The sequence below is a fragment of the Heloderma suspectum genome, chromosome 13 (genome assembly GCF_057233095.1).
Source record: "Heloderma suspectum isolate Gila_16-S chromosome 13, 16-S_ref, whole genome shotgun sequence".
In the NCBI taxonomy this organism is placed as follows: Eukaryota; Metazoa; Chordata; class Lepidosauria; order Squamata; family Helodermatidae; genus Heloderma; species Heloderma suspectum.
The window spans coordinates 23,551,095-23,574,963 of record NC_139470.1 but is presented as its reverse complement, the minus strand read 5'-3'; the positions used below and the strand labels follow the sequence as shown (position 1 = coordinate 23,574,963).

The following is a 23,869-nucleotide window of genomic DNA, read 5'->3' as shown; positions in this document are numbered from 1 at the left end:
CTGTTTCCATTGGAAGGAAATCTCCCACTGGTTCAATTGGTTCTGTATTTGCAGAGAGAGAGAGAAAATAGCAAAATATCTCCCCTATTATTATCGAGTTGCTCCCTAAACAAGGAGATGAGGCTTGAAAAGGTATCCCCCAATCACACCAACAAAAAGCTGGAATTCTTATTAATCATGCGGGTAAAAAAACCTCGAGAGGCGGCTCCATTTGACTTGGCAGCTGTACATGTTTGACAGAAATACTTTTCCTTAAAAAAATGCAATGGATTGTTTATGGATAATTAAATGTGTACCCGGCATTTTCACCCGTTTTGGCGAACTGATTGGTTGCCCCGTATGTATGCTGTACTGTGCACAGTTCTGGTCACCGCATCTCAAAAAAGATATTATAGAGTTAATTAACTTTAAAAGGTGGGGGTTAAGGGGAGACATAATAAAGGTGCACAAAATTATGCATGGTGTCGGGAAAGCAGATAGGGAGACCTTCTCCCACTCTCACAAGACTAGAACCCAATGGGGTCATCCCATGAAGCTGATTGGTGGGAGATTCAGGAGAGATCAAAGGAAGGACTTCTTCACACAGCACAGAGTTAAACTAGGGAACTCTCTACCACAAGATGTAGTGATGGCCACCAATTTGGAAGGCTTTAAAAGGAGTTCAGACACTTTCACGGAACATAAGGCCATTAATGGCTACTAGTCCTGATGGTTCTATGCTACCTCCAGAACCAGAGGCAGTGAGCCTATGTACACCAGTTGCTGGGGAACATGGGCGGTAGGGTGCTGTTGCACTCCTGTCCTGCTTGTGGGTTCTCGATCGACAGCTGGTTGGCCACTGTGTGAACAGAATGCTGGACTAGATGGACCCTTGGCCTGATCCAGCAGGGATCTTAATAAATATAACATACAGCCTTATGCACTTCTAAAAACTTGCATGGTTTTAATTCTTAAGATATATGTTGTATACGTTTGTATTTCCTCAATCTATATTTCTTTTACATCTTTTAAACTGTTTCCCTCCCACCCTTATTAAATTGCTTTTTACTGGTTAAATGTTATGTTATTCTATGTTTTCTTGTAGAGGAAATAAATAAGTAAAATTATCTCCCCCGCCTTCCCCATAACCTTCCCTTCCAGTCTTCTGAGCAACAACGTGTAACACCAGCTGAGGACTAAAGATGTTTAGGCTCAAGATTGTTTGCAAAGGTGGCAGCTTGTCCCGTGTGTCCCCCCCGCCTCCCGTCCTTGAGCGTCACTCTTGGCAACTCTCCTGCTCCCTCCTCTGTTTCTAAACTTTGCTCACATTGCTGAGAGTGACAGAGGCTTTGTGGGAGACAAATGCCCGAGGAAGAAGGTAACCATTTTTTGAGGAGTTCAAAAAAAGGAGGAACCTTTGTATTAGTGGATGTAACTGCTTGGGTTTCGGGGGGAAAGGGGACCCTCTCCAGCTGGCTTAGAATTTCTTAGGAAAGAAATGAGTCAGTGGGAAACTTCTGGATTTCTTAGTTATTTGTGCACTAATGCAGCCAGACCAAAAATGGCTGGCCCTGAAGGTGCCAGCTGTTTTCCTGAGAGGGAAAACAGAAGATTTGCAGGAAACTGGTGTTGTTTGGTCTGAAAATGGAATGCAAGGCAGATATTACTATAGAACCTGTGGAGAGATTCTGGCTTTCCATGGGACAGGATGCAAAGAGCACCCCTTGACATCCAATCTAGTGTAGGTTTAATTTTTATTTTCTGGAGCTGAGCAGAAATGTCTCAGAAGACTTTTTTCCGCCTAAGAAAATGAGATTTTTCTTTTTCTCACCCCTTTAGAAAAAAAGGGCCACTTTGCAGGATTTTGTCTCCCAATATTCTCCACAACTGCCCCCCCCCGCTAAAACACCCTAGAATGACACTAGGACTGAGCCATTGTGGATGGAAAATGGGGTCCGGGCTGCTGCAGCAGCAAAGAAATAACAAATCTGGGGGCCGGGGGTGGGAAATCTGTGCTCCTGTCACTGTTAATGGTGAGCCCCCAAACCAAAGAAACTGTTGGAGAATTTCTCCTTCCACTGGATACATTCAGAGAGGTGCTATCCCCAGCCCACAGCCCCATTCCTCTGGCCACAAATAGGATGGAGAATTTGAATTTTGAGAGGTCCTCTGTGCACAGCTCTAGTTAAATTTCAGTGTGCAACCATCCTCATTCTGTATAAAAGGGTGGTTCCCCCTCCCCAAATAAGACTTTTCTTTAATTTGATATAAAACTGAGGTCGAGGTGTTGATGGTTAAGGAGTGGGGAACTGAGGCGAGCTGGTTAGTATTCGGGGCTCCAACTCCCTGTGGATGTGGCATTCCTTTTCTAGTTCGTCTTCCACAGCCTCGGAGGCTCTGGGTTCAGGGTAGAGTGAAGATCAAGATGGCCGAGGGGGGCGCTGTCAGGGTCGGACTTTGGCAGAAGGCTGGGAGTCCTTGCTCAGCAGAGAGTGAACAGGAAGGCCCCCAAAATAAAGGGGTAGTGCAAAAAAAAAGGGGGGGGAATTATACACTATTGCCCATTGGACCACACAGACCTGGTGTCAGGCCTGCACATTACCATCTAAAGGAGGTTGGAGTGTACGATGATGTGACTGCTTTTGGTCAGCCTTCTGGAAATAGGTTTATATCTTCCTTTCCTCTTCTTTGTTTGGAAGTTGGCTCTGATAACTTGGCTTGTCTCTGTTCTGCTGTTTACCTATGGGTCAGATCTTCTTCTTCCTCCTCCTGCTCTTCCTCTTCTTCCCCCCTTCCCCCTCCCGTTCTTCTTCTTCTTGGTTGTAATTGTTTTATGATATATGAACGAGCCAACAGACCCAGCTTTGCACGGGTTGGAATAGCCCTTTGTTAGACACAGGAAAGCCTTCAAACAAACACACAGATGTCACATTGTACTCCACATCTGAGTGAAGCCATGCTCCCTGCCATGGTGCAGCCTTATAGCTGCTAAAGGAGGGTCTGTCTACCAGTCCTATGTGTAGTGTGTGTGTGTGTGGGGGGCGGGGCTGTCCCACAGCAGCAGGGAGAGAGCTAGTGTATAACTGTATCCCTCAGCCTACCAATCTCCTCTGGTTTTATATTGTATGGACTGCAAAGTTATGCACTGGTTAGGGAGGTCTGCCACCTAGTGACTGAAGTTGTTACTGTAGGTTTAAACTACAAATCTATGGTGCGACCACACTTGGAATTTAAAGGAATTAAAAGTAATCAATGAGTTTTAAAACATAATAACCCTGAAATGCACATGTCTAGAGTTCCCTTCAGAGTGCATGCCAAGTTTCACTATGGTGCTGATGGATGGACAGACACACCTCTTATTTTATTATTAGAGATTATGATTCAGTTGTTTTAGTTTTATATCGTACACTGCCTTGGGAATTTGAACTGTAAGGCGGTATGAAGCTCTCATAATTAAAATCAGTAAAAGGGAATGCTGGATTGGATGAACCCTTGAGTCTCATTCAGCAGGGCTCTTCTACGTCTACATTTTAGGCAATCTCCACAACACCAATGGAGAACCCATTTAGTGGCAGTGGTGGGAGACCATTCCATGTCGTGACTCCTGTGCTGGAGAGCATGGCTCTTTCGCAAGCCGCTGGTACCAAGGTCTACATGAAGCTGGAAAATGTCCAGCCCACTGGTTCCTTCAAGATCCGAGGAATTGGCTACTTTTGCCAGCAGGTGAGTGGCTACAGGCATACTGAGAGTTCATTTGTCAACGAGTGGCAACTTTGGTTACAGAAGTCTCTCTAATCTAGAACAGCTGCTCTCCAGCAACAATGGGCCACATCACAGAGACTCAGACAGAGGAATCTAACCCTACAACAAAACAAGTTATCAGCTCAGTTGCAGATCTATTCAGGCGACAATATTACAGGACACTATTACAGGACCTCAGGGTAGCGATGTCGGAGAAATCCACAATGGGTTCAAATGAGTTCAGATTTCTATGAATCCAACCTGTGGATTCCTCAGCAGACCAGCTTTTTCTGAGTCATATGGATTCCATGGCCCTCTGGACTGTTTTTTCACTTTTGGACGGGATTTGCACAAATGTGCTAATGCACATTAGTTAATGCGCATCAGCACTGATTTGCATTAACTAATGCACATGTGCACAAGTGCACATCAGCGTGAATGCTAGTCAGTGCAAGTAGAATGAAATTCTGGTTAAAAAAACCCCTATTCCATTAATGAGTGGACGACAGAACAAAAGATACCCAATGATCCATGGAACACAGATGGAATGGATTTAACAAAATCTGTACATCCCTGCCTTAGGGGCTCAGTCACCTGTGCATCTTTCAACATGATGTATACTATCGTGTGCCAGCAATGGCCTTCTGCTGCCTGGGTGGGGAGTGGATAGTCCCCTCCCCACCTGAGCAGTGAAAGAAGAGCACTGTGAAAGCATGGAACTGCACTTCCTTTGTGCATGAGTGCACAACTCATGGCCTGTGGGCCGCGTATACCCCACCCCCCAGACTTAAGTGTTCCCCCTTGTATACCCTGGCCGTGGACTGCTAAGGTTTGGAGGTGCCGAGATAATGATAAGCCAGACTCAGGTTTGCTTACAAGGAGACTTTATTGAGTACTTACAGCACACAGGCATACCCAATGGTTGGATCAGACTGCTTCTCTGAACACAAAGCCATGGGGTACAATGGGTTTTATACCATACATGTTAGCAGCGAGGCAGCATGACAGAAGCAAGCATTAATTAGCATTCATGTGCAACTTTCCCAGCATGGGCTAACAGTGCTTGTTCAGAAGGAAAACAATCAGAACTTTCCCAGCACAGACACCTGTAGCTTGGCATCAACAGAGCCTCGCTTCTCAGGCATATCCTAGGCCCTGATACTAGCCTTAGTTAGCATGGAATATGCTGAGGCCACGCTGTCGACCTTTGACTCATCTCACATGCTTAGAGGCCCACTAGCAAGGGAATTGCATTTATAATGAACCTAAGCCAAGCACTATGGATCTCTAGGCCCCTCTAAAACTACAGGTGACTTGGTTACAGGCCTGGGGCCATTACACCCCCACATGAGTGCCTTTGACTCTGCCACCAAATTCCACCCATTGGTATTATAGTTAAAAGTATAGAGCTGTAATTGTAAGAGCTGGGCACAGCACCTACCGTCTGGGCTGCCTTTGGACACTACTTTTTAATTTGTCTGGGATAGAAGCGGCTCATGCAGGCAGCCCATAGAAAACAAGGGAGAAAAGAATAGATAAAAAGCAGCTGAGACTGAAAGAGTTTGACAACCTAACAGCACTTTTCATAACGTTTGGTTCCCTATTCCCACTGGCTACTGAGCAGGGAAAAGATGAACTTTCTCGTCACAAGTGCTGGGTGACTCTTGCACCCTCCCCAGCCCAAGTAACCCCCCAGGAGGGTGGGGTTTTTTTGGTGGGGGGAGGGATCCTCAGGGTAGGAGAAGGTGACAGCAAGAGCCTTCTATCTGCCCCCTGTCCCAGAGATTCTCGTAGTGTTTTCCTACAGCTACCAACAGTGAGGAAAGTTCAATTGTATCAGAATGACTGGGCTGTTCGTGGGTGTGACTGTGTCTCTGTGTGTCACATGTGAGGTCCTTGACTCCAGAGCCACTGTCATGTGTGATCTTTGGGGTTGAAAAGGCTGCGCACCCCTGCCTTACTGGAATGGGTTCAGGATCCAAATTGCCTGATTTATTTATTTACATTTATATCCCCCCTTTCTTCCATTGTGGAACTCAAGGGGGCTACATACAGTTCCCTGGTGGTCTCCCCTCCAAGCACTGACCAGACCTAGACCTGCTTAGCTTCAGCAAGGTGGCTACCTCATGTGCCTTCTGACTATCCCTTGGGACTGATAAAAGGAGAGCTGGTCAGAAAGTCTCAGCACAGGGTTAGAGGAAAAGTGTCGGAATAGAGACAGCAGGGAATCTCACAAAATAAAGGTGCAAGCTAAGGGTTGGTCTGTTCTTGGAGTTTTTAAAGCCCTTATGAGTTGCAGTTGCAAGGTTCATTCAGGGTGCAGAGCTAATAAACAGCTCTGAGTGCATCACAGAGCCTTGAGTACAAAGGTCAGAAGAGGGGAGGTGTTGCCTCACAGCCAGGAGGAGCCAGATAGTTTCTTTTTTTAGCCTGTGCTTCTTTGTGTATAAAAAGACTAGCATGCTCACTATGTTCTGTAGTAGTAGTGGTGGTTTCATTTTGTATGAAGCCTGGCTTGATTTGCTGTGTGGTTTTATACTCCTGGTTGCTTAACTAGGGGAAGTTTAAGAGTCAGTAAAGATTGCCAAGCCCTTCACTTGCCGGATTCGGTCTGATTTATCTTGCCACTTCTGCTAAGAAAGAGAAGGATTCAAGGTGGGACGTGTCAGATCATAGCCCAATCAGTGCTGGCTCCATGTTTTAGAGGACCCTTGGGCATGACACCCTCAATGGGCCCCCTCCTTCAGTGAGTCTCCCTTCTCACTGTCATTGTCCCCAGCTGCTCTTGCTCTTCTGCCTCTTTCTCATCATTGCCACCACTTGCTTGCTTGACAGGCAGAGAGCCAGGGAGCAAGGAGGCCGCGGCATCTCCTGCTCTCCCTTCTCACCGCCACCATTGTTTGGGCTATAGCAAGAGGCAAGTGAACAAGCAGGTGGTGTTGGTGAAGAAGAGAGGCAACTCCAGGGAGCTCTTGTCAGTGGGCCCCCTACTGGCATGTGGGCTCTTGGCAGGAGCCCGGCCATGCCTATCCTCAACTCCAGGCACAAGCCCAGCGTCCTCCCAACATCTGATAAACAAGGCAACATTTTTTTCTCTTCTCCCCAGCATTAAAACTGGAGGCACAGCTTCACTCCAATTTTAGCTCGGAATACATACTCCTAGAGTGTACAATGAGAATATAATAATCCAAGCTTGTAGGAAGAATTGGAACTACCTGCCCTCGGAGGAACCCACATGCAGGAGTCCCTGTTCTGAATGTTGTCATGTTTTCAAGCTTGTGAAGTGAACCACAGAGTTATTAGGAACAAACTTTACTTAGCAGCAGTGAGTTGCCACCAAGCTATATATATACTATAACTGAAAGGAGGCAGGTACCAAAAGGCATCCTTGTAAACTGGTACCTGCAACAAGGTATATTCAATGCACGTAGCCTGGAACTTTTGTCATCGAGCTGAATTTGCCAGAATCCATTACTGAAGTGTCTCCTCTGAGATCGGGGAATTGTGCTGTACACAGGGAGTGGTACATACAAATCATACAATCACACTTAATGGCCCAATGACTCGCTCCCAATGGAGACAGATTGGAAGGATGCCAGACTATAGGGGTGGATCATATAGAGACACAGGAGGTGACCTCCTCTGTGGATGGGTGCTGTGAGTGTCCAGGAGCTTTAATTATTCCTTCTCCTCCTTTATTTATTACATGTATATCCTGCCTTTTTTCCTCCTTAAGGAATCCAAGGCAACATACAGAATCCTCCTCCTCTCAATTTTATCCTCACAAAAACAACCCTGTGAGGTAGGCTGGGCTGAGAGTCTGTGACTGGCCCAAAGTCACCCAGTGAGCTTCCATGGCTGAGTGGGGACTAGAACCCGGATCTCCTGGCTCCCAGTCCAACACTCTAGCTGCTACACCACACTGGCTCTGGCTCTCTTCCTCTTCTTCTTCTCCTCCTCCTCCTCCTCCTCTCATCATTTTCATTTCTATATTGTTCAATAGCCAAAGCTCTCTGGGCGGTTCACAACCATTTACAAAAATTACAAACCACAGATACAAAATAATAAAACACAGAATAACTTTTTAAAACAAAATTTAAAACAATTTAGCAAGCAATCCTCTGGCCCCTAGACAGCATCTGCGGAGCCATAGGGTAGTTCAGATTCCTGGATCCATGGTCAGAGTCATAGGTCCAACGTCGGACCCAGGAGTCCAAGCTCCCTGCCCCTCCCCCTCGAAGACAGCACGGAGAGAACTGTGCTGGCTGCTTCTCCGAGGTCGCAAAAGCAACCTCAGAGGAAAGGTAAAGGGGGTGTTCCCATGGGTGGTGAGGATTGGGGACAGGGAGGCCGGCTTACAAGGAATCCTCTAGCCTCCTTCCCTCTGCCTCCCTGATGCCTCAGCTAGATGGGCAAAAAAACCCATCTAGCTGGAATGCAGATCACGGAGGCAAAGATCACCTCTGCCGTTCCACCTGCTCTGCTTTGGATGGCCGTAAGCCTCCAAGTTTGGAGGCTTATGGCAATCCTCATAGGACTGTGCCCTTAAACAGCTAAGAATGATTTTAATAAACTACTAGGCCTGTTAAAGACAGGCGATATAAATGCCCTGTCATATGCCATTATAAATGCCTGGGAGGAGAGGGCAGTCTTAACCCAGTGCTGAAAAGATGACAGTGTCAGTGGCAGGCCTCAGAAAATTAATGTGTTTTTCCATGGTACACTAGGGTGCCCCAGACCATAATATGAAAATCACTACTTTCCTTCCTTTTCCTGTCAACCCAAGGATTACCCTGAGGTCACCTCCGGTTTGGTCTGCAACTTTGGGCAACTCGTGATAAAAGACCTCTTCTTCAGGGCTGCCTGCAGAGCCGAATAGTAAAATATGGCAACAGGAAGCCCTCGGCAAAGTAACCAGATCTTCTCTCCTGTTTATTTCAGGTCGCCAAGAAGGGCTGCCAACACCTGGTTTGCTCATCAGGTAAATAAATGTGCTCACGTGACTTTTAAGTTGCCCTCCCACCTCCTCCACAGCTGAAACTGCTAGGCATCCTGTAGTCCAGATGTGCTGAACCTTTTTCAGCTTGGGGGCCGAATTCAGTTTTGGAAAAGCTTTCAGGGGCCGCATTCAGCAGTGGGCAGGGCCAAAAGTGGGTGGCCAAAATTACACAAAAGACCAGCTGTCAGGATTGCCCTTATGACTTGCACCCCTTGAGCAACTCCTTAAGGATTTCTTGCGTCCTTAAGCATCCCGCCTTCCTTCATTTACCTTCCTCTTCCCAGGAATGTGGGGTTTAGGTTGCAGGTGTGGGGGTGATTGACACTCCAGACATAGGGTTTTACCACGGCAGTATACTGGTAAATTAAAGCAAGCAAATCACAACTAAAAGTATTTTACACAATAAAGCTAAGTGATACAAAAAGCATTAAGAGAAAATAAAAGTTGGAAAACGCAAGTTCCTTTACCCTAGCTGTACTTAGACTTCTCCAGGCTGCTTCTTCCTGCTCTCTCTTCAGGCTCTGGTCTTCCTGACTCTTTATATACCTCCTCCCTCAAAACCGAAAGTACTGTTTCAAACCTGAAGAAATGAAACTTAACTGGGGAAATGTAATTGAAACTTAACCGGGGAAATGAAACTACTCCTCTCAGGGATACCACCTCCCAACAAAAACTCCAGGCTTCTAGGCCTCACCTTTTTCTGTTCCTTGCCTCTGTAGGCCTCAAACCTTCACACCAGCATTTTTTAGCTTAAAGCTGTTACTGCCAGTAACTAAGCTTTAGAAGAGGCATTCCAACTATTTAGAATGGGTGGAAAACTGCACTGAAGGAGGGGAACCTCTGAAGGTGTCTTGCCCAATGGCCCTCAAAAGCCTGGAGGAGGCACTGGTCCGGGATGTATGGTCAACATACCACAAAAATGGGTACCGTGTTTTGGATGACTTTTAACAACTTTTTTTTATGTGGTGGACAAGCCTGTCCATTAATAAGTGATTCCAAAGTCTCTGAAATGAAGCTTTGATAGAAAAGTCCACTGACTTGCAATTGTTGCTCTGGCTGCTGCTAAAGAATGCACAATAAAATCTTTATGCAGTGTAGTCTGTAAACCCTTTGGAAAATACCCAGAATATATTAATGAATTTATATTTATTTATTTGTTACATTTATATCCATCTTTTTCCTCCAAGGAGCTTCAGGTGGAGTACATGATTCTCCTCCTCTTCATTTATCCTTACAACAACCCTGTGAGGTGGGTTAGGTTGAGAATCATAGAATCATAGAACAGTAGGGTTGGAAGGGGCCTACAAGGCCATCGAGTTCAACCCCCTGCTCAGTGCAGGAATCCAAGTCAGAGCATCCTTGACAGATGGCTGTCCAGCCTAAGTCAGGGACTTAGAGAGTCAGGGACTGGCCCAAAGGTACCCAGTGAGCTTCGTGGCCAAGTGGGGACTAGAACCCCGGCCTCCTGAATCCCAGTCCAACATTCTAACCTCTACACCACACTGGCTCTCCAGAACTACCAATACTGGAGCCTTGGTGATGTTTTGTTTGGTCATATTGTTCATTTCTTTGAAGGCTTTGTCCAAAGCCAAGTTTTTGATGGATAAAAAGTCTTTAGTGTGGCAGAGAAATCAGAGTCTGGTGCCAAAAAAATAAAAAATAAAAATGCTTTCCTCCGACTCCATGCAGGTGGCAATGCTGGCCTTGCTGCAGCATATGCGGCCAGAAAACTAGGGATCCCAGCCACAATTGTTGTACCCAGAAGCACCCCAGAATCTACGGTGAAGAAGCTGGAGCACCTCGAAGCAGAAGTGGAGGTTTTTGGGAAGGTAAATGGGGGAAGGAGAATAAGATGCGTCAGAATCATGGATAGGATTGGGACAGACCTGGTGCTACCATGGGGGACTGTTGGTTTCCCAGCTGCCCTGAGTTCCAGGGAGACCTAGTCAGAGGAGGAGAACTGGGATTGCACTACAAACCCCACTCTTCCAGATGACGTGGGGCAGCTTGAGGAGCTCCACCACAGGGATGTCTTCTTGGGGCCCTTGACCCCATCCCAGGCCCTGCCGTGGTTCTCCCCTCTCTCCTCTTGTCCTGTGACTCTCTGGAGCACAGGTGATGGAGACTCAATCGCAATTGTGGAGGGCCAGGTGGGAGATTCAATCGCAAATTGCAAAATTTCATAGGAGGCAAAGCCGGCCTCTCATCCCAATCTTCTCAAAGAAAATAAATACGTCAGTTATTTTGCACCCAGACCCTAATTGTCCCAAACCAATGGGAAAATGTTGTCGTCTCCCCCCGCCCCCAAGCTTAGTTGCCATGCGGGGGAAGATATTTTGTGTGTGTGTGTGTGTATGTGCGTGTGCTGAAATCCACCTTGAAACTTGCCTCCTACATGGAAATTAAGCTGAGAAAAAAAGTTCAGTTGGCACCAATGAACCCTCAGGGCTCAGTGGAATAGATCTGGGGCACTGGGAAATAGATTCAGGGCTCGGGCCCCATTAGGCCAAGCTTAACAATGCCTATGGTTGGAGTGCCCACTTGGTGGCCAGGAGACCCATTCACACAGGGTTTACTTGGGAGGAGGGAAGTGATCCGGCTGCAGGCAATGAGGAATCAGACCTAGTTGCAAGTGCTGAACCCAGAAGCTCACAGTATGTGTATAACCCCACAGTCTCCCCTAGTTTTCTGCTGGGCTAACAGTAACCTTTGAGCCATTAGCTCCAACTCCTTAGTCATAGACAGGTATACTTGGGCAGCTGCCGAGGCCCTGTGCTCTGGGTGGGCCCATCCTGGATGCCTGTCCTGGGTCCCACTTTTCAATTAAAAAAACAAAACCTAAACTTCGTTAACATTTTAATCTCTCCCGCCAGTGTTCCAGTGCTGCATGGCTTCCAGCCACCATCTTGGTTTGCACCAAGTGCCCTAGAAGTCCAGTCATTCATGGGGGAGAAAGCTGTTTCGAGGAGGGGGGGAAATGGCTGCCATTCCCAAAAATCAGGGTGGCTGCCATGTTTTGCGTCAGTGGCCATTTTGCCCCCTCCCACAATGCTTCAGGATGCCTCAATTTTGACGATATTGGGCAGTCAATCCTAGACTGTGGTCAGAAGATGCTCAGTGCTGGAGGGCTGAATAAAAAAAAAGAGGGCGGGGGGGGAGCTCAGGGCAGGCACCATGGGTGGGAGGCACCCCCCACAAAGGACACCACTTGGCTATGGAACAGGGATGTATGAAACTCACTTTTTCGCAGAAATTTTCTCGGTGGGGGGGAGGTGCTCCGTCCCTCCCCCCAGAATCCTTGACAGGGGGGAGGCAATCCGGTCCTCCCCCCTGGAATCCTGCCCGGCCAGCTCTGCTCTGTGGTGGCTCCGCAGAGCGGAGCCAGCCAGGGATGTCCGCAGCTGGATTTCTGGCTTTTTTTCACCGTAATAGCTTACGTAAATATTTACGTAGGCTAAAACGGCGAAAAATAGGGAACGCAAATGGCACCCACTGTGCTATCTGTGTCCCCCTTTTTTTCTCCGTAAAAGCCTACGTAAATATTTACGTAGGCTAAAACAGTGAAAAATAGGGAACGCAAATGGCGCCCACTGCGCTATTTGCGTCCCCCTTTTTTTCGCCGTAAAAGCCTATGTAAATATTTACGTAGGCTAAAAACGGCGAAAAATAGGGAACGCAAATGGCGCCCACTGCGCTATTTGCGTCCCCCTTTTTTTCATCGTAAAAGCCTACATAAATATTTACGTAGGCTAAAACGGCGAAAAATAGGGAATGCAAATGGCAGCCGCCATAGCTGCTGCCATTTGCGTCTGCCGTTTTTTTTTTTTGCTTGGCTTGCCGTGATAGGCTATGTAAATACTTACGTAGTCTATCACAGCAAAGACCAGGATGCAAATGGCGGCCGCAAGAGCCGGTTGAAAGACCCGCCGCCGCCGCTGCCGTCCGGAACATCCGCCCCAGGTAAGCTTCGTCCCGGGGGGAATCCGCGGGAGGGTGGGGGTGGCAGGCCGTTCCACCATAGATTTCGGGGGTCTGAATGCCAGTGCATTCGGCCTCACTGAAATCCGTGGCGGAATTCTCCGCCATCCCTACTATGGAACCCCTGAACTCTGAAGTCTGTGCTGGGTTGGCAATGCTGTGCAATCAACAAGAGAGATCCAGATGGCCCTTTATGTTAAAGCATGAGTGGGGAACCCGAGGCCTGGGGGCCAAATCTAGCACTCCTGGGGTCCCATTCTGGTCCTACAAAGTTCCCAAGATGACCACACCCCTTCTCCTGGCCCCACCCCCTTTCCCTAATCACCAATAGTTTGGTGGCTACCAGTGGAGGCTGGTGGCTCTGATTTCGGTGGGGCTATGGATGCATTCTGGGTTTTAGTCAGAGCCAGCCAGAACTCTAAAGGAGCTATCCAAGGTGCTGAACCTATTTTGGGGGTGGGTTCAGCACCTCGGACAGCTCCTTTAGAGTTCTGACTGAGGCTTGGAGCAGATCCACCGCTCCACTGACGTTGGAGCCACCAGCCCCCACTGGCTCCCACGGGTTCCCCTAGAGTATCCTGGGAATTGTTGTTTGATGAGGGGGCTCAGAATTTTCTTCTGGAAATCTCTAGCCTCCTTTTCAGAGCCATGGTTTCCAGGACTCAACACCAGCCTGCTGCCCTTGGGTGCAGTGGAGGATGGTGTCCCAGTCCTGAAATAAGATTCATCTGCCAATTTGGCTGGCTTCCATGCATGGAATGGAGTGGAGCCTCCATCTTGTCCTTTGCCTCATGTAGCAAAATGTTTGGGCCAGTTCTGCCCAGGACTCCCACTGCCTCCAACACCAGTCCAATAGGCTAGAAGGCACAGGTCAGCACAGTCCCCAAGCAGAAATAATGTGTCATCCAGATGGTCACTGTGTGGCACCAAGAGAGTCCCCACCTTGTACTGACCAGTGGAAGCCAAGTATTGTAGATGCATTACCAGTTGATCCCTGATTGGCTGGGCTATTAGTGTTGTACCAGGCTCGCTGATAGGCAGCTACGTTCAGCTCAGGGTTTCCTGTTTCTCGCTCTGGCAGGTGTGGGATGATGCCAATGACAGAGCGATGGTGCTAGCTGAGGCAGATGGTTGGGTCAGCGTCCACCCTTTCGACCACCCATTAGTGTGGTAAGAGCCTTGGAAAGTAAAGCCATGAGAGATTATTGTGCACTGGACTAATCCTGCCCCCTTCTTCCTTCCTTGCCCAAGAAGAGCCTTGTTGGGGGCCACTCAGGTTTCTTTGTGGCCTTTCCACCTCTTGATGCTGCTCAGTCAGTTCAATTTTCATTTGTTCTGAAGATGTTTCTGTCTTAGGCAGAACATCAGATCGTTCCCCCCACCCCCACCCCGGCAAGGTGCATAGTACCCAAAGCCAGCGAAGTTATTTTGGCACCTAGGGCAGGAAATGCCACAAACACCTCCTCCACCACCTGGCACTAAAAAAGTTATAATTAAATAACCATTTGCTGTCCTTTCAGGGGATCCACTAATCAGCTGCCTGAGGCAGTTAACTCACTCAGCTCAATGTCAGGGCCGGCCCTCCACTTCCCAAAACAAATGCATTAAGGAATGAATGGGTACAAATGGGTATATTTTTCATTGCTCCTGTTCATTCCTCATTCCCTCGGTGGGGATTGGCATTTTTGGTTCTGGTGGTGGGCTCAGTTTTTCCCCACAGTGTCCTGGAATGACGCAACATCCAGAACATTGTGGGTCAATAAAATGGCAACCGTGAGGAGGCAGACACAGAAGGCCTCCGCTGCCTTGTTGGTTCAAGGTTTTTTGAGGGAACGGGTTTCTTTGGGCATGATGCCCTTAATGGGCCCCCATCTCTGAGTGGATCCACCTCCTTCTCACCACCATGCACTCTCCATTCAGTTGCCCTCCTCTTCTGGCTACCAGCCGCACAACTGCCCAGAGGGAGAGTGCAAGGCCAGTGAAGTGAGCAGTACCTCACTTCTTGCTTGCTTGGGGATGGCGGGTGAACAGACAGCAACTGTGGGAGAAGGGGAAGAGCCGACCCAGGAGGCTCCAGGGATCAGCAGTGGGCCCCCTGAATAGGGGTGGGCCTGAGCAAGTGCCCAGTGATGCCAACCCTCTGTTGGCTGCCATTAGAACAGGTAAACTGATTTGTACGGAAACTGAATGTACATTTCAGCCAATGCAAATTGTACTTCTAAGTTTAAGGGCTGGGGCCGTAGCTCAGTGGTAGAGCCCCTGCTTTGCATGCCACAGGTCCCAGGTTCGATCCCCGGCATAGCCAAGAAGGGCTGGGAAAACTCCTGCCTGAAACCCTGGAGAGCTGGTGCCAGTCAGTGTGGACAATACTGGGCTTGATGGACCAAGGGCCTGACTCCATATAAGGCAGCTTCCTGTGTTCCTATGTACATGTGCATTCAGAGCCAATTTAAGCCCCTCTTGGGAAGTTTTGAGATTTCTAGTAGAAGCCACCAATCCTTCTGTGGGGTCAAAGCCAGCATGAGAAGGGGCCCAGTGGGTAAAATCCAAAATAAATCCTACTTAGAGTAGCTCACAAAGAAGAGAAACAGGTTCTCAGGATGCAAGGTAGAATTTATTAACGCGTTTTGGCCTTTCCCCCCTTATCTTAGGTACTGTAAGTCGCCAGCAGACTGACACAGGAGAAATCTTTTGCTGTAAAAATTCTGCAGACTTTTTTCTTTACCCCCGGAAGAAGGCCTAAAATAAGAAAAAAGGCTGAAATGCCTTGGGAATATAAGAATATAATAAATTCTTCCTTGCATCCTGAGAACCTGTTTCTCTTCTTCGTGATTTACTTTCGATGCTCACCGCCTTCTGTTTTCCTACTTAGAGTAGACCCATTGAAATGAATGGGACTTAGGTTAGTCATGACTAACTTAAGTCCCAGTCATTTCAGTGGGTCTACTCTAAGTAGGGCTAACATTAAGCCCCAGTCATTTCAGTGGGTCTACTCTAAGTAGGACTAACGTAAGTCCCAGTCATTTCAGTGGGTCTACTCTAAGTAGGACTAATGTAAGTCCCAGTCATTTTAGTAGGTCTACTCTAAGTAGGATTAACGTAAGTCCCATTCATTTCAGTGGGTCTACGCTAAGTAGGACTAACGGAAGTCCCATTCATTTCAGTGGGTCTACTCTAAGTAGGACTAACAGAAGTCCCAGTCATTCCAGTGGGTCTACTCTAAGTAGAACTAACTTAAGCCCCATTCATTTCAGTGGGTCTACTCTAAGTAGGACTAACATAAGTCCCAGTCATTTCAGTGGGTCTACTCTGTAGGACTTGCATTGGATTTTGCCCAGTAGGTCCACAGTTGGGTCCGACTCTGCAAGAGGGTGACAAGAGGGATCTTCCCAGCAGCCTTCCCACAAACTGAAGATGCTGGAGGCTGCTTTGGTGTCTACTCTCCTTGCAGGAAAGGCCACAACAGCATCGTCAAGGAGCTGCGGGACTCCCTGGACTCCAGGCCAGGCGCCGTTGTGCTCTCCGTGGGAGGAGGTGGGCTGCTGGCTGGGGTGGTGTCCGGGCTGCAGGAGGTGGGTTGGCTGGATGTGCCCATAATTGCTGTGGAGACTAGAGGTGCGGACAGCCTCAATACAGCCATCCATGCCGGGCGACTGGTCACTTTGCCTGATATAACCAGGTGGGTTGTTTGGGCTGGAACTTTGGCAGCGGGAGTGTAGCTAGTGTTAAGGAAATCTCCAAGGCAGGTTAGGCTGGACAGTCAGAAAGTTATTAAAGCACATCACAGCCATGGGAGAGGCAGACGAAACTGTGTCTCCCTCAAATAAAAGAATTGGGATGCATTCATTCAGACTGAAAGCTGGAGAACATAGAAAATACACTACACGTGCTCAGAAACCAATTAGTACTCAGCAACAGTCTTATCAACACAGCAGCTTCTTCTCTTTCTTATCTTTAGGGATGAGTTACTTTGGTGGATAGGAATTCCTGCTTATGAGCAAGTTACAATTACCTTCTCATGGTCACACACACACACTCCCATGAGGCGCCTTGCCTGAACCAAAGTACAAGGTCTAATCAGGCCTGCTTTCACAATCCCCCCTTTGAGCCTATCAGGCTAACCATCTATGCTTGTATTGTTACCAGTTGTTCAATCTCTTTACCTCTCTCTTTCTCTTCTTTTCACATTTCTCTTTGCATTCTACTGACCATCTGGTGCAGTTCAGCTTTATGTACCGTTTTAGTAAGGCATTTGATACAACATTTAATCAAAGCAATGATCTCATGGAACAAAACAATATAAACAACAATTATGCTTTTTACATTGCACATCTTGCTAGCTGGCTGTTTCTGGTAGATCTAGGTAATAGGGTTTAATCATTTTCGTCTGATTTAGTGGGATTTGGGTCATTGGTGTGCTTCTGTGGGCATGGACTGGCACGTGGCTGCAGATCAATTGCTGTGCAGCCTTCCAGGCTTCCTGTGTTTCCTGATCTGAAAAAGCCCTATGGGATGAATTACCTCATGATGTCTTCCCCTGGGCCTGCAACCTCCTTAACTTCCCGCACTTCAGCTGAAGCGCGGGAACTCGAGGAGGCTGCAGGTTGCTGGAGAGATGATTGTACAATGAAAAACTGGATCCTTACGCACACTCCTCAGCCACCTCTTAAGTAAAGTAAGCACAAGAAACCCAAACCCAACCCACGAGAATTTATCTGAAATTTCTTCTACTTTGGATTTCTTTTCGAATGCAATTTATTTCCTATCGAACTGATAGAGAATGGTAAAAAAAAAATGTGGGAGAAATTTTCGGCACAGCTTTTCAAGCTCTTACTGCCAGTAAGGAAGCTGTAGGAGAGGCCTTCCAGCTTTTCAGAAGGGTGGGGCGGGCGGGGGGAACCTGTGCAAAAGCCAGGAAACTATCAAGTGAATGGTGGTTGGGGGAAAAGGGATGGGGCCAAATGAAGGACACATGGTCCCCTGGGAAACCCTAGAGGGCCAGAATAGGATCCCAAGAGACCCAGATTTGCCCTTGGCCTTTCTGCACCCCCACTGTATGGGTATGGAATTGGGGCACCATGACAGAGAAGGTTAAAGGCCCCCACTATAGTCTGTTAGCTCAGGGCCTATCGTGTCCTTGCTCTGACCCCACCCATGTCTCCCTCCTGAACTGGGCATGGACGCCAACTTGACTTGCTCTTTTTGCTGTCCATTCTGCAGCGTGGCAAAATGTCTGGGGGCCAAGACAGTGGCGCAGAGGGCCTTGGATTGTGTCAGCGAGTGGCCCACCATTTCTCACGTGCTGGATGACGTGGAAGCTTTGAAAGCTGTAGAGCAATTCCTGGGTGAGTCTCCGAGACTGGCAAAGAGAGTGAGAGGTAGGGATGTCAGAGAATTCCACCACGGATCTCGGTGAGGCCGAATGCCAGTGCATTTGGTCCCCCGAAATCTGTGGCGGAACGGCCTGCCACCCCCCCCACGGATCCCCCCTGGGACGAGACTTACCTGGGGCGGATCTTCGAGGCGGCGGCGGCCGGTCTTCTGACCGGCTGCTGCCACCGCCATTCCAGGCTTGTGTAAAAAAAAAAAAGACGTGATAGGCTACGTAAAGATTTACGTAGCCTATCATGGCTAGGTTTAAAAAAAAAGAAAAAAAAGACATGATAGGCTACGTAAATCTTTACATAGCCTATCATGGTTGGGGGTGGGTTTAAAAAAAAACAAACGTGTACGCAAATGGCGGTGGTTACGGCCGCCGCCATTTGCGTTCCTTATTTTTACCTTCTTAGTCTACGTAAATATTTATGTAGACTATGACGGCGAAAATAAAGGGGAATGCAAATAGCGTAGTGGGCGCTATTTGCGTCCCCTTTTGATTCGCCGTTTTAGCCTGCGTAAAGATTTACGTAGGCTAAAATGGTGAATGAAAAAGGGACGCAAATAGCGCCTGCTACGCTATTTGCATTCCCCTTTATTTTCGGCCTCATAGTCTACGTAAATATTTATGTAGATTAAGACGGACAAAAAGAAGGAACGCAAATGGCGGCGGCCGTAGCTGCTGCCATTTGCGTACGCGGGTTTTTTTTTTTACCCAGAGCCCTCCGCGGCCAGAAATCCGGCTGTGGACGGCTCTGGCCTGGCCGGGCCAGGCCTGGCTGGCTGCTCCGCGGAGCTGCCGTGGAGCACAGCCGGCCGTTCGAGGATTCCGGGGGGAGGAACGGAGCGCCTCCCCCCCCTGGCCAGGATTCTGGGGGGCAGAATGGAATGCCTCCCCCCCACCATCAACATAATCTGCGAAAGGTAAGTCACTTTCGTACATCCCTGGTGAGTAGTGGAAACATTCCCAGTGGCGATCAAGGCCCTGGAAGCCAAGTAGGGTCAAGAGCTTCTGTAGCTTGTTTGCGTGTGTTCTCTGGTTGGGAAGTGAAATCTGTTCACCCCAAGTATCATCTACATTACAGACTTCTAATTCATTTGTTCATCAAAGTATTTGTATATCACCCTCAATTCTGTCTTGCAGCAGAAAAGAAAACATGCACAGAGTGAGTAAAACCCAATTAAAATGTATTGATTTGGATCCAGGTTCAGCCTTCTGTGAGTGAAAGGGACCTTCAGAAAAAGGAAGGGCTCCTCTGGACAATTTTTGGGACTCCCCCCCCCCCCACACACACACACACCAAGTCTCACCGGATTCAGCAGGGTCTCCTGACTTGCTGTGTAGCATTTTCAGGGGTCGGGGGGGGGGGGGCTGTGGAGGGAAGGAGGGGGCAGGAACACCCATTTCCAGTGGTGCAGTTGACCTGGCATAAATCTGGATCCAACCCCTTAAAACCAAGGGCAGGATAACATTAGCCAGAAAGGAGGAGACAGAAGATTCAAAGCAGGTTAAAGCTCGGTGAAGTTAAAGAAAACGAGAGTCTTAGCAGCTTGTCTAAAGCTTAAAGGGGAGGCAAGCAACCACATCTCGCTAGGGAGGATGTTCCTCAATGGAACTTGTGCTGCGATGAAACTGGACAGTTCTGAACTTGACAGATGTTCAGAACTTGAACTGGACAGAACTTGTGCTCCTCAACAGAATTTGTGCTGCCACAGAACTTCCTTGCGCTCCAGCCTCCATGTGCTTGTCCGCTGTGTGAAAGCAGATAACTGTAGTCAAAGAGCTCCCTCGAGTGGCTAGTAGCCATTCTTGTTTTTGCCCAGCCTCGTAAATGCCAAGCTGAGGAACTCCAGAAGGCTATTTGCATATCCAGCCCAGTATTGTGTGCTCCGACTGGCAGTGGCTTTCCAGGGTCTCGGGCAGAGAGAGGTATCTTTCTCATCAAGCTCTACCTGATCCTTTTTTCAAACTGGAGATGCCAGGGATTGAACCTGGGGCCTTCTGCATGGAGAGGATGTGTTCTACCACTGAGAGGGCCGGCCCTACCATTGAGCAGGGTGAAGTGGCCTCCTTCAGGTGGAACCATGAACAAGGGGATAGATGAAGGCAGGAATGGGTGTCCGAGTGTTTCAGCAAGACTTTGTTTTAAAGTGTTGGCCCTAGTGTGGGTGGTGGTGGGGGGCTCTGCTTGAGGCAGCCAAAATCTTGGGCCGGCACTGACCACTGGTCCTTTCCATGTTCTTCATTCCTTTCCATGTTCTTCATTCCTTAGCCTGCTTTACTGTATATTTTCCCTTGTGGGGCAAATAATTTTTGGGCTGCAACCCAAGACACGGTGGGACTTTATTTATTTATTTATTTATTTATTTATTTATGACATTTCCATACCACTCAACAGCTGAAGCCCTCCGGGCAGTTCACAACAATTAAAACCATAAAATACAACACAATAAAATACAATATACAAATTTCAAACTGCAGTAAATAATAATAATAATAATAATAATAACAACAACAACAACAACAACAACGACGACGACAAAAAAGAGCCTAGCAGTAGTGGAAAGATACAGTACCAGATTTAAAACAGAAACTGAAAGACTTGCAGGCCTGGGAAAATAGGGTCTTCACTTGGTGCTGAAAAGAGTACAGTGTGAGTCTCTCTGGGAAGCTCATTTCACAACCAGGGTGCCACAGCAGAAAAGGCCCTCTTCTTAGTAGCCACCCACCTCATTTCCTGGGGAGGGGGTTCTGGAGAAGGACCGCTAAAGACCATCTTAGGATCTGGGGAAGAGTATATGGGAAGAGATGATCTGTCAGGTAACATGGCTTACTTGGGAATAAAGATGCTTGGGATCATGCGCCTTTCTACATGAGGCATTTATTGTGTGCTCGTGATTCCTCACTTTCAGTAGTTTGCAGGTCCTTTACACAACATTGTCAGCCTCCAGGGCCTCTCCCGTGCTTTGCAACCATTTTAGCAGGGGGTTTTCTAATGAGGAAAGTCTGGTATTATTTGTGAATGGCGGATAAAGCCTAGCGTAACTGCACAATTCTGCTATACCACAGTACCATCTAGTGTTTGTGTAATGGAACATAAGGAAAGGAAGAGAAAGAAACCGCCCAGAAAAAAAAGTGTAAAGTTGCTGATCTTAATCCTGCAAAGAATACGGAAACAGAAGCCTCAGTAAAGTGATGGTTTAAAAGCCTCATGTAGAAAAGCCCCATGTGTGCATATTTGGGGGTGGGGAAACAGCATGGGAGTCAAGGGTTAATTTCCACCCCCCTCCCAGTGCTGTGATCCTCATCTGACCCCGACCCACACCGCCCCGAATCCCTTGGCTGCCTTTAACTAAAGCTCCTTGGCCGCCATTTCATTCTCTTTTCTTGTCCTTACCTTTCCCAGATGACGAGCGCATGTTGGTGGAGCCAGCCTGTGGAGCATCTCTGGCCTTCCTCTACTCTGGCTGTGTTCAGCGGCTGCAGGAGGAGGGGCTGCTGAGCCGGCCTCTGGACTCCATTGTTGTCATTGTGTGTGGCGGAAGTAGCATCGAGATGGGTGGGCTCCAGGCCATGAAGAGCCAGCTGGGGATGAAGTGAAGGAGGGCAGCTCTTGAACTGCCAGTGGGTTCCCTTTGAATGAACACATGGCTAGCAAGGGAGTCTTAGCTAGGGATGTACGGATTTTGTTAAATACGCTCTGCCTGCATTTCACAGATTGTCAGGTGCCTTTTGTTCCATAATTCAGTCATTGGTGGAATCGGGTTTTTTCCAATTCCCTGAATTTGCGCAAATTCACATTTGTGCAAATGCGCAAATCCCCCCAAACGTGCATTTCATGCATTAGCCTATGAGGAAATGCACATCTTCGTCTGGTGTTTTTTTATTCTATGACTAAATTTGTGTAAAATTCTGGAAAGTAAAAAAAAAACTGGTTTGCAAGTCAGTGGAATCCACGCGACTCAGGAAAAGCCAGTACACTGCAGAATCCGAGGGTTGGATTCATAGAAATCCAAACTCATTTAATTCCGCTGCGAATTTCTCTGACATCCCTAGTCTTAAATTTGATTCCAGATTAGATGCTAGCCCCCCTGCCCCCCCGGCCTGGCAACCTACCCTGAACACCATCCGATTGCCGAGTTTGGTGTCAGGAAGAAATCCCCCCTCCGGTTCAAACTCATGAAGGATCCTGGGTTTCTAGGATGCCAAGAACACTCTACTGGTTTGATGTCTTTGTTGGAGTCATCTCGAATGTTTTGCTATTTCAGACCAGTGCCAGCATCTGGCATCCTTGGGCAGCTTCTGGGATCGTGCCAGTCCACAAGACTCGCATCACTCTGGGGCATTGTGGCAAATTAAGGGTGCAATCTTGTGCATGTTTAGACAGAAAAATGGCCTGCAACTCCTGGCATGCCCCAGTCAGCCATGCTGACTGGGGCATGCTGGGAGTTGTAGGCCTCTTTTTCTGTCTGAACATGCATAGGATTGTAACTTAAAAAGATTTATAGCCACTGGTTTCCTCTGCTGCCACATAAGCCCACAGCTTGTGGTCCATGGAGGTAGGAAAGGGCTCACCCCGAGGCCCCTTGCTCTTCCAACCTGGACCCTCCACCCCCCAGCACACTTTCTGTAGTGCTTCAGATCCCCATCTTTAAAATGGGAAGAATAATTGCAACTAATCTCACAGGGCTGGAGCGAGGACAAGGTGTTAGGGAAATGATCAGTGTCCTCGCACCAAGAGCATGAAAGCTGAACACCTGAAACTTACATGCAGACTAACGGGACCATAGGGATGTGCCCCTGATTGTTATTTTGCTTTTTTTAATTAACTAATTTTAATTAATTTAAATGGGTTCATGTGGTTGAAGCCCACAGTAACATCTCCAGCCACAAGGAGCAGGCTTCCCTAACTAGCAGAGAGCTTTGCACTCCGTACAATTTGAAGCCAGGGGATATTGTTAGGCTGTGGGACTGAGCGCTTTTCTACGGGGGGGTGTGTGTTAATCCACTGGATCTACTTTCGATTTTGTCTCAGAATTCAGATCGAAGCTCTACACAACACACTTTTCCCTTCCTGCCTTTCTGCTACATAACCTCTAGGTGGCGCTGTTGTGTAGTGGAAGAATGCAATTGCACCTGTGAGGAAACACATTTTGTTTAATTTTCACAAATAATACTGCATTTTCCCCACTCTAAAAGAAACTTGCCGAAAGTGCTGTTTGAAAACAGAAATGAAACTGGACGGTCATGACGTCATTTAAAGAATCTGTAAACAACCGTGAGTGAGGCATGATGAGCCTGCAGTAAATTACTCCTGTAGAAAAGCTGAGTTATATACTCTCCCTCCCCTGAGTTATATGCTCTCCCTCCCCTGCCTGAGGGGCAGCTGCCTTTCAGGGGAATGGAGTGGATGGACCCCTCCCTCAGGGGGTTATGCAGGTGTGCCATGGCAGGGGCCGTGACTCGAGGTGCCAGCAGGCATGGCTTAGCTCAGACAAAATGGGCACACTCTGATATCTGTATAATTTCTCTTGCAGCCTTCACTGTATCAATGGAAGGGCTATTCCAACCTGTGTGAGGCCGGGTCTGTCTGCTAGTTTTAAATAAACTCGTGATTTCTAATTTGTCTCACACGTGACTTGTGGTTACAGAACTTTAGGGTGCCTGTGAACCTTAGGGTGTCAGTGTCAGCAGGGTTCAGACCTCACTTACAGATGGGACAAAGTGAGCTGGTTGGATCCTGTACTCCTTCAGACTTCAGCTGTGGTATGTATGCCAGTTTTCTATTCTCCCCT

General features: G+C 47.9%; 1 protein-coding gene across 1 annotated transcript; it reads left to right on the top strand.

Annotated features, from left to right (window-relative positions):
• The first annotated feature begins 1,306 nt into the window (after nucleotides 1–1,306).
• On the top strand, nucleotides 1,307–23,869 carry SDSL (serine dehydratase like). The gene is made up of 8 exons (XM_084820366.1): nucleotides 1,307–1,357; nucleotides 3,514–3,702; nucleotides 8,662–8,701; nucleotides 10,409–10,548; nucleotides 13,779–13,867; nucleotides 16,149–16,376; nucleotides 17,918–18,042; nucleotides 21,481–23,869. The coding sequence occupies exons 2-8, from the start codon at nucleotides 3,532–3,534 to the stop codon at nucleotides 21,672–21,674; spliced, it is 987 nt and encodes a 328-aa protein (XP_084676492.1). The 5' UTR covers nucleotides 1,307–1,357; nucleotides 3,514–3,531; the 3' UTR covers nucleotides 21,675–23,869.

Excerpts from the sequence above, each read along its gene's own strand:
- SDSL (XM_084820366.1), top strand. The coding sequence starts at position 3,532 with ATGGAGAACCCATTTAGTGGCAGTGGTGGGAGACCATTCCATGTCGTG. Across the intron at positions 3,703-8,661 it reads TTGGCTACTTTTGCCAGCAG|GTCGCCAAGAAGGGCTGCCA; the intron begins GTGAGTGGCTAC and ends TGTTTATTTCAG. Across the intron at positions 8,702-10,408 it reads ACACCTGGTTTGCTCATCAG|GTGGCAATGCTGGCCTTGCT; the intron begins GTAAATAAATGT and ends GACTCCATGCAG.